This window comes from Morone saxatilis, unplaced genomic scaffold (genome assembly GCF_004916995.1).
Source record: "Morone saxatilis isolate NCDOM2014 unplaced genomic scaffold, NCSU_SB_2.0 Contig12, whole genome shotgun sequence".
Taxonomy (NCBI): domain Eukaryota; kingdom Metazoa; phylum Chordata; class Actinopteri; family Moronidae; genus Morone; species Morone saxatilis.
The window spans coordinates 19,726,014-19,737,190 of NW_023339674.1; the positions used below are offsets into that span (position 1 = coordinate 19,726,014).

The 11,177-nt window shown below is 41.3% G+C and overlaps 1 protein-coding gene across 1 annotated transcript in view; it reads right to left on the reverse strand.

Moving 5' to 3' along the window:
- Nucleotides 1–214: 214 nt before the first annotated feature.
- LOC118321433 (leucine-rich repeat-containing protein 52-like) overlaps nt 215–11,177 on the reverse strand; it is a 13,637-nt gene continuing 2,674 nt past the window's right edge. Inside the window, exon 2 of the mRNA XM_035652750.1 lies at nt 215–552. Coding sequence (XP_035508643.1) covers nt 215–552 — 338 coding nt within the window. The remainder of the gene's footprint in view (nt 553–11,177) is intronic.

Consider the following 11,177-nt stretch of genomic DNA (forward strand, 5'->3'; position numbering starts at 1 on the left):
ACACACACACACACAAACTTTCTGTCCAATATGGTGAAGAGCATATTGCGATATCTAAATCTGTAACAAAGAGAGACAGTCAAATCTTGGTTCATTGCAGAGCCTTTGGTCTCAGAGTCCTCTCATCACTTCTGGTTCTTCCTCTCTGTCTTTTTTCCCCTCTGCTCCTGCTCTCATGTCTCATCCCTCCTCATCCTTGTTTCACATCAGTCTGTCACACCTGCATGTCGGGCTTACTCAGATCCCCATTCCCCTGGTTCCCTCCACCACCACCACCACATCCTCCGCTCATCCCTCCCCTATCGTCCTCATCGTCGCTGTCCAGCTCCTCGCTCTTCCTTTTGCTGTAGCGCTCGTACAGCACCATGAGCACCCCCATCACCCAGGCCGACACCGTGCCAGCTGAGAAGATGACGAAGCCGATGGCGATGAAGAAGAGGTAGTCCCAGTAGCCCAGGCCTTGGTGGCAGTCTGCCCGCAGCTGCATGCCGACCTCCGCCAACCGCTGGCCCGCCAGCTCTGGGGGATTGTGGCAAACTGTCTGGCCCTCGTCTGGAGGTGAAGGAGAGGAAGAGTAAGGAAGGAGGGAAGGAAGGGAAAGAAGTAAAGAGAGGCGAGATTAATGAGGAAAGATATCATATAAAAGAAGAACAGAATTTCAGGAGAGAGAAGGGGGACAAATGTAATTAATGTAGAGAAAAAGGTGTATAACAAACAAAAGCCAGGACACACATAAACAGCCGTTAACAATGCAGTGATAACCTTCATGATAAATGATCCCGAGAGACACCATAGTACTAGACACTACTCCTCTGAGTAATGCAGGTCTTTGGTGTCTAGGACGTGGCAACATTATTATGCTGCACACACACACACACACACACACACACGCACACACAGAAAGGTGACTAAACTTGACTGCAAGCCTCTGACACATCAACCCTCCCACCCCCTCATGCACATCATTATACACTAACGAATCACTCCGCAGCAGCAGAGAGATAAGGACATGTTTTTCCTGACAGAACATCTGCCATTCATAATGAGGAATATGATAATCGGGATGACTTCAGACCACACAAGGAGGCAGAAACGCTGGCGCAGCGAGCGTTTTCACAACTGTAAAATGTTTATTTATGGCGTTTTATGCTTCGCCACAAAGAGGTCAAAGGTCAGATTTTGGCGTTTTGGCTCAAGAACACTTCAACAGTGCTTTTCATGCTCTGCTGCATGTTTTCATTCTGCTACAGTGACTTTGCAGCATCAGCATATACAGTACCCTCACGTATATTAATTAGTATGAATGCAGTGTTTAAAAGAGAAGAGAGGCTCGTTCTGTATGTATCTAATGGTGTGATCAGTAAGAAGAGCAGGATACAGTGTACGCTTTTCACTATCAGTTCATCTCTTGTTACAAGCGCTGCTAATTCCCATGCTCCTTCGCTCCCACCCTCCCTGCATGCTTAATTGCACTTGTCCTCCTCAAAAAGAGACGTGTTTTTTTCAAGCTGGGAACAATGAGAGAGATGAGAGAGCCGAGAGAGACGAGATTGGAATAAGAGAGAGAGAGAGAGAAAGAGAAGGAAGGGAGAAAGACAAACAAATGCACAGACAGGAGGAACAATTTAGAAATATCTGCATCCACTCGAACTTAAGGGAAGGGACAGATGCAGTGAGTCTGACCTCAGAAGATGAGAGAGGAGGCGAAGGAGAGAACTGTATCTGGCTGCAGTCCTGTGTCCTGATGGATTATTGCTGTTAACAATGTTAATTAAACTGCACTCATCTACCAATAAAGCCAAAGGTCTGAACATGAGATGAGCGATGGGGGAAGGATGGCAAGAATTGCCGGATATAATCTATATATTATAATACTTCTCCTTGAATACTTGCCAGGGCTTCACGAGCGCAGCAGCAGTTTGAGGGTAAAAGCTGCAGCTAGAAGTTGTGAAATGATGACTTAAGAAACCAAGGACCGGGGTGGCAGCTATCAAATGCAGTCAAATTTAACACATTAATTTAGATGAATTTTTAAAATAACAACAAATAACAAAATATCTAAAGTCTAATTTCTATTCAAGGCTTTATTAATTTTCCTCTTTTGTTGCTTTGCCACCCTCTTGCCACCTCATGAATATTTCTCTAGATCCGGCCCTGCCAAAGTCTCAGTATCTGTACATACGCTACACAGAAACAATTTGACTTAAATCCTTCCTTACAAATTCTTAAGTGCTTTATTCTCCTGAATAACCAATGCAACTATAACCGCAAAACATATTAGTCTGGTGATTATAATGTATGTCTGGAAGAGTTAAAAATACTGATTCAACTAAACCTGCTGTTTTGTAAAGGTTTGTTACAAGCCTGCTGAGGAAAACATATCTGCAGGGATGTGATAAGGTTCTCGATCAATACTTAACGATCGCCTCACCGGGGGGGGGGCTTTGTCTCAGGCTTGAGGAGACATGTCGTGCTGATGCTGTTGTCATGTCTGCTGACTCTCCTGGTAATGGGTTGAGACTGTGTTGTGACATGATGGTGTGCGTACGAATGTCCTGAGAAGTTACAACAGGTCAGGGTTACACACACTGTGGACAGGATTGCAGCGAGTGCATCGGAGAGCTGTTTTTAGTGTATGTGTCTGTTTGTCAGGCAGAAATAGCAGGTGAGGCAAGAAGGTATTAGGTTATTGAGTCAGCAGGAAACCTTGTGCAAGTTGTTATGGTGATCAGTGATTAGTGATGTGCTAAGATTATTGTACAGTTATTCAACAGCAGCGAACCAAGGATGAACAAGGAGACACGTGCAACACAGTCAGCAGACACACAATCTTACCCCAGTTATAACTGGCCCTCAGTAGGAAGAAGGACATGCACAGTCTTCCTCAAACTGTCATTTTATATTCTCCCTCTTCTTGTCTGCACTCACTTTCTCTCTCTGTCTTTCAGCACAAGAGGAGGGACAAAAAAATTATTCCATCTGAGGCCGATTGCGTGTAGGAGTGCAGAACTAAATTGCAATATTATACATAGGTAACACTGTCCAGCTTTAAAAATGGTACTCATGGATGATAATAACTGTTAGAAGTGCACATACTTTCCTCCATTTCATGTGGAAATGCTCTTTTGTTTCTTCTTTTTGAAATGAGTAATCAAAAGCGTTGGAGAGTGGTTGCATGAATCACTCCCCAGCTGTGTTTATTAGCAGACGAGTATATCCAAATACTAATTTGGACTTCCATTAGCAGGTTTTATGGGCGCTTCAAAGATTGTTCTCCGGACACCACTGGAAGGAAAAGCCTGATTTTGCTGAACAGTTCAAATAAATGATGATATTTCCTCTTTTGAGTCTATGATTACAAGAGTTTGGGATATTTTTTAAAATTATTTAAGGAAGGATTTTTATTGTGAAAATGTGCCGTCCCAGTTTTGTTCTGTTTATGTTGTTTTATTTAATTGCACTTAATTATACTACTTTTGTTTTTTTTGTGTGTGGTTTTTTTAGATCTCTTATTTTAAATTTATAAGCTACTGTTACGTGCTCAGATTTGTTCCTTTTTCAACTAATTCTTGTACGTCTTGTGTTGCTTTATTTGTCTTTGCGTGTTAATAAATTTAAAATAACTTGAATTACAGTGAACTTCCTTACACCTCCCTCTATTCTTGCATTCTTCTAAGTCTTGCAGCTCTCTATATTAATTTTTCTATGGTTATTTCCCTCTCTGTGAGGCCCATCAGCTCACATGGCCGTCCCTTAGCCACTCTCTGTCACCATCTGTGGGCTGGCTAGCTGATCTGCTCAGTCTCATTACAGTGCCAAGCTTGCCTCAAGCCAGGTGTGAGGATCTTTTCTTGTGTATGTGTGTGTGCAGTGAGGTTGCTGTCTGTTACCTCGTGCAATACAACATTCATGGCTGCCTTCTGTAACAGTGAGGTACGATCAGTGACTGTACAAACACTCACAGCAGCAAACAGGTCCCTCAGGGTATTTGAGCCTCATCTGTCCTTCCTCTGTAACTGTTTCCTGCACCTTGCAACAGTTCAGACTTTGTACATAGTTCTTGGCTGCGTGTTGTTGCTGTCTGGTCTCCACTCAAAGAAAAGTGTGATGAAAGCCAAGACAAATCTCTAAAACAACATTTAACCAGAATTTGGCTGGTGGAGCTGAAGTTATAAAAGTATTTTAAGCCCAGGTAAAAAAAAAACAACAACAAAAAAACAAAACCTTGTCTCTCATCCAATTGTAATTAATCTTCTTGACTCATCTTACGTTATCCTTGAGGCAATTTCTCTGAAACCCATTTTGAGCCTTCACCCACAGCTTGGGATGATCTTATTTATTAGTAATAAGGCCAATAAAGCCATATTATTATGATTAGTATATATCAGTGTATCAAGCCTGAATCTTGTGTCAATCATCAGCTCTCACTTTGCTTTTATCGCAGTGCCATTTTGCAGCATTTCATCCACATGTCCAATGTGGTTAAAATCTGCATTTAAAAGTGCATTTGAGCTTTTACATGACAATAGAGGAAGCCATTGCTGTAAAGTGAATCTGTGATGCTGATTATATTTTCATGAGCAAGATTATGTTACTTTAGCTTAACAACGGCCACTGTGGCTTGAGACAGTTCTTGACAATTATGAGATAATAGGCTAAAAATAAGCTTAAATTCTAAGCTATTAGACAAAGTAAGGCTGCAGTAGTGCAGTAACAGGTGAGTTTTACAGCTTATGAATTCAACATATTATAGAAGAGAAAGATTATGTTCTGTTATTTTAAAAGTTACCAACTCTCTTTTTAATGCAGAGCCACAAACCTACTGTATCATAAGTGGACTGATTGACTTTATATGTGCAAACATTAATGTCAGATCCAAACTTTTGGCAGGTAATGTATAAGAATACAGCTATAAGGTTTCTTTGTACACCAAACCCAACAGAGGAGAAGGCCTCTGAATTTCACTTTGCAAATATAATTTTCCTTAACCATCAGACATTTGTGGCTGCACTTTAGAGAAAATTCATGGCAGCCTCCTATATAGAAAATAATATGAGCATTACTGGAGAACACAGGAGAAGGTGGCAGCCGAGATGATTCACTCTCTGTTCAGTCTCACTTCACCGTCTGTTTCTTCATCACTGCGTTTTCTCACTCTTCCCATCACTTAGGCGGGGAAACCTCTCAGACACCATTTTGGCAGAATACCCTTGACATTTTCAGTGTTTATCCCTGTTTTTGCACCAGTCCGATTTTTTTCATTGAAGGCTGTCTTCAATAGCTTTTTATTGAAGGATGATAATACTCCTGTATTAAAAGTCTGGTTTTTAAGGAATTCAAATTTCCTGCAGTTAATAACCTTGTCTAAATTAAAGGTACTGGTGTAACTGACCAAGTCCAATTTCAGCTAACAGGATGGGGAAAATCCTCCTTAATAAAGTATGTTTTTGTGTGACTGCTTATGAAGCATTTAAAGAAATTATTTGATTTAAACAATGTCATTTTGAAAATCTAGTCCAAACTTTTTAATTGAGTTTGGACAGTGTCTAGTGCAGTATCTGCCAACTTGAGCTAAAATTTGCTCTAATGTCAACTAGCTTTGGCACTTATTCTATTCATTATCATAAACTTCCTTTAAGTCTTTAAGTCATGTGCAGCCCTCATTTTATTCTGTAGATACCAATTTAGATGAAGATGAGTGCCACAGCAACTAAACCACAGGACATTTTCAAGTTAGAGAGAGTGTGTGTATGCATGTATTGGAGTGAAGGAGATAGAGATGTGTGTGTCCTCTTCGTTGCCGCAGCGTAGCTTGAATGTGCAGTCTAATTGAAGCAGTTTCAGTACAGTGGCTGCAGCCTCCGAGAATTCACTCTTTGTTGCATGCATGCTGCACTGCAGTTTCCATATTCCTCCACCTTAAACAAGCACTGGCTGTAAAATCCTGCAGCATAAGATGGGATACCCCCTCCCACCAACTCTGCCCTCTTATGATGAAGTATACTGGTCTGAACATTAATCTTTGACAATAATTTTTTTTCTCTTGGCCTGCGCTTAGATACCATCATTCTGTAGTTGGATGTCACTGTCGTCTGGTCCCTGCTTTCTCCTCCAACGAGCTGCACGGGAAGCAGAGCATGGTGGTCACCTATTTGTCCTCACTGAGCCATCTTGTTTCTGTTGTGCATGACATGATGTCACTGTGTTATGGTAATATAACCAGGGTTGTGGTCAATGGTTTCAGTGTGACACTATGCGGGCCGTGTCGTGAAGCATGCCGCTGACCGGACACAAAGCCCTGCAGCTCTGTGACACACCGCAGGCCAGGGGTTATAAAGACAAGAATAGTACTGAAGAAAATAAACTGCAGTAATCAGAGGAACAAACGCACTTTGCTTGCTTACAGATACAGTTGGATACGAAGGTGCACACACTGAAGATACTCGAACATTACACACAAGCAGAGCTTTCCAGGAAATGTGAATAGGGACCTAAATGTTTTACTATTTCATTTAAAAGAAAATGCACAAGTAAGCAATCCAGTGAGCACAGGTGTTTATGTGTGTGCATACATTTGTAAGATTTGTGTGCGTGTGAGTTGCCACCGCAGCAGTGCGATACAGTCTCCGTGTCAAATTATCAGCTGGATGGTTTCCAAGCTCAGCACTGACACACTGACAGGATGCAGGGCTCATCACCTCCCTGGAGGAGGGGCTAGTGTAGAGGCGAGATGCTAGTGGAAAAACATTGCTGACTCTTTTATGAACTTCACTCTGTTTTCCTCTGACTCCGTCCCTCCTCTCTGCCGCTCGACACATAAAAGAGCAATGAGCGGTGGAATAACAATAATTTTTGAGGCTCTTCGGGCTACACTGTGAATGTAAAACACACCCATAGATACCAGCGGTCTACACAGTAGTAAGAAACAGGTCAAATGTATGTGTCACACATGCATGCTGGATGTATACAGCGTTCACTTTACACATGTACTGATGTGGGCTGTGGGGTATTAACCTGCGAGGCAGAGAGCCTGTCCTGTGAACTGGGAGCAGAGTTATTCATAAGCAGATTAATTATGCCAATGCATATGTTAATCAGTATGGTTATGGTCTCATATAGAGGGGGAGGTTGAAGCTGTAGACACAAGCATCCCCTCAGCCCTTCAGTCACAGGGAATTAGCCAAAGCTACAAGACATGTTTTACATATCGTTGTATATGTACAAGCCTACAAGGAGATTCCCCATTAGAGCAAACAACCTTGGGTGAAGCCTCTGCACCCGCCCTGCTGAGGTGTCCCTGTTTCTCTGTCCCCACCAGCACCTGTGCAGCCGCTCTGTAGCTGACTTTGACTTCTGACCTCCCTGTGGAAGCTGGCTACTGAAAATAGGATCAGAGGTATTATTTATGAATACATACGATCATAATGGGCATTGATGCCCTCCAAATAAGCACTGATTTGTAGGTCAGAGGACATCTAGAAGTCGAGTTTACAACTGTGTGAACAAACACAGCCATCTTATTCATTTGAATGGAATAGCTCTGCCAAAACAATAAGGCATTACCATCTGACACAGAAGCTAAACAAAACTTTTTCCACTACATGTCATCCAGCAAGGAGCGTTGGATTTTGTATTTTTACTGTTTACCTAGCCTTACGAGGCAGCTGGACTCAGCTAGTCGACTAAACTGTTAGTCATTTGTCAGATAGTTGCAAAGAAATGACTTTTTTATTTAGGCATTTTAGTCTATATCCTAGCAACATTGATGATTTGTTTTTAAGTTAATTTCAATTAAACTGAAAATATTGAGTTTTAGTTGCAGTTTCCTCTATTTGAACTTCTACTGATGATAAAAAAAAACACAGATTTTGCTTTGCCTTTTCTTTTTGCCTATTTATTTTTTCCAATTTTCATTTGTATTCTATGGATTTTGATCTACATCGTTTGTCACATTTATTCAGTGATCTCAATTACTGACGTGATTATTGTCTCAGATGTTTAAGGTTTGCCTCCCCTTTCGATCAGTCTTTATAGCTTGTGGTTTTAGTATAAAGATTGTGTTGTTTCACAATGATATCTAACGGGTCCATGAACAAAACATGATGCTGGCGGTGTCAAGGAAGTCAAAATTGTCTTTCACATAATTACATTTTTCACCTGTGTACCTGGTGTACATAAGACAACATTTATGTTCGAAATACAGACATTAAAATGAGACGTTGTTGGAATGGAAATAGAATATAAAGTGGACATTAAAAACATTCACTTTTCAAACAGATTTTAAAGACGGCTGCTTACTGGAAGGATATATACAGGATATAAGACTTTTTTAGGCCCTTCCTCACACAGTGAAGCTCAAGCATCTCACCGTTTAGCCAGCTAAACGCATCATACTGGGGTTGGCAAAGACTAAGAATAGCTGACCTTTTCTCCATCACATCCACTAGGGCTGAATAACACACGCCTTCTCACTCCTCTCCTCTCAAATACGGCATTAGTCAGATTACCGCCATCCTCTTTTCCATCATTTCTCCATATGATCCCTTCTTCCTCTAGCAGAAGACTAGTGGAGAAAGACTGAAGGTCAGATAGCAACAGCTCTCTCTCTCTCTCTCCTCTTCCCTCAATCACTCTTCTTATCAGTCTTTATCACCTCCCACTTTTCATTCCCACTCTGGCACGTTATTCTCCCTTCGTGTCTCCCCTCAGCCTTTATCACTCCATTTCCATCTTCTTCTACATCCTTCCACTTCTCTCAGTTTTGCTCTGTCATCTTTGCACTCTCCGCTCTCTTTTCCAATTTTATTCTCTTGGCTCGAATATTGGCTGGACACAAACACACACACACACACACACACTCAGTGTCGTGCACACAGACTCACACACCTGAGCTACCTCCCCTCCGTGCCTCAGGTGATCACATCACAAACACGCCCACACAAGCATCACATCAATCTTGGTATTAAGCTCGCACCGTAAAATGCACAGAGACATACAAATATATATACAGGCTACGCTAAACAAGTAGGCCAGTTGAATTCGATATGCTTCCAAGCACCAGATGGTTCTGAGGAATCGCTCCAGATGATAAATAATGTATCGTCTACCTGTATTAAATTGAATCGATGCCTCCTTGTCATAATAAATGTTTTAATGGATTTGAGTGACAGATCTGGGGCACAGACGATTGGTAACTCCTTTATTGTCTGCCTGTTTTTTTTCTTCTTTTCCCTCTCTGTATCTCTCTGTTGCAAAGTTCATCTTAATCTGTAATCCCAATTTCTCATCCCTCTGTCTTATCTCATCTTTTTGTCCTCTATTCTTTAGTCACGCTTTTTCACTCGGCCTCTTCCCTCCTCTCATCTCTCAAGTAATCTAAGATTCACTTCCATTAAAAATAAATCGAATTCAATTGGTGCAATAGAAAAAAAAACCATAGCTCTTTCATTCTTCCTCTCTTTGAACCCATAGACCTCTGTTTCTCTTTCTCTTTTTATGAATATTTTACTCTTGCCCTGTGCGTGGCCCTCTGCCTTGGCTCTTTGCCTCGGGTCTGTGAGCTGTCCAGGGCACCAACGAGCAGCCAGAAATACTTTCCCTAACGCTGGAGCCATAACGCCACCAACTCTGCCAGCCCAGGACAAGCCACTCATGTTTGTTGTATTTAGCCGAGACACTTGTCAAAATCGACCTGCTGTGCTCGCTGCAGGTCGTTCAACAAGCTGAAATTCCATTACAACAAGACAGGAAAGGTAGGTATATTCCCCCAGCACAGAAAACTGATGATCAAGAATATTTAGGTGTTCAGGACAGGAAAGTCAGAGAGTCTCATAGGACAGATACAGGGTTGAAAAGAGAAAGTAAAAACCTTTAGATCTAAAGGCCTCCAAACCAATTTAAAAGTGCTAAAAGGCTAAATTATTTAGTGTCAAGGGATCTGGTCATGGAAATCCAAACACAGACAAACAGTACTGATAATATGAACGAACGGCAGTCAGTACACAGTATAAAGGCTGTTTACAAAAACTGTTAAAAGACATAAAGCTGGTAGGACCTGACCTTTAACCCATTAATGACTAATGACTATATTTAGTATGTTAAGGAAAAACCTCACATATCTTTTACCGTTAGAGGTGGAAACACAAAATCTGCTGTAAACTGTCAGGACAGGGATACACATGACAAAATCTTAAATTAATCCTGCCTTAATTGGGAGACAATTAGTTTTACATCAGACAAAAGTAACTTTAATATTAATTTGACCTGTTAAATATCAGATTTGCGGGATCAAAGCATATTGTTATTGAAATTGAATCCAACGGTACCAAACATTTTATATAACTCATTGTAGTGTTTGAGATTCTCTCTGTATCAAACTATATTTAAACATATTTCTAAACATACAACCAGCTCAGACACATTGTACTCAATGTCATTCAGATTATTTTTTCATCTTTTCTTGCACTTGCTAAAGAAACATGCCTATTCTGTCTTCATTTCACTTCCCCTTCTCTCTTGTTGTCTTTCTTTCATATGGACAGGACAGACACAACTTAAATGCACCTGCCAACCTGAAGCCACGCTTTGACTTTGGTGGCTGTCAACCTTTCTCAGCGACACATGCCTGACACAAACACAAACACAAAGATAAACTGAGTGACTTGCTTACACACAGCCAAACACAGGCAAACACAAAATACATAAAAACTGAATGCAAACAAAGTAAATAAACAATCAGACCAAACAAGATTTTTCCCACAATAATCAATGTACTAATTAAAAACCTACACAATCAGCAGCAATATTAAAGGTTGCTGAATGAGTTAGTGTGTGAAGAGGTTACACACACACACACACATTTACACCACACACACCACCACACCACGAAACACACATTTACCCATGCACCTGATTCAAATATTCACACTCGGAGAAGGCAGGCCGACAGCTGGAATCTCTGTACATTGAGCACTCACCAGCCTGTATCAGATCGGAAAAGGGGATTTGTAATAACCACCAGAAACGACCACTAACATCTCGCTCCTCTTAGCGCGTGTGCTCAACTTGACACTCAAAATTCCCATTCCTTTAAATTGGTTACTGTAGCTGTTATGCTATATCCGCGATTACACCATTCCGTCAGTCGGAGAGTCACTGTGTGTTCCTTGAGGCCAGTA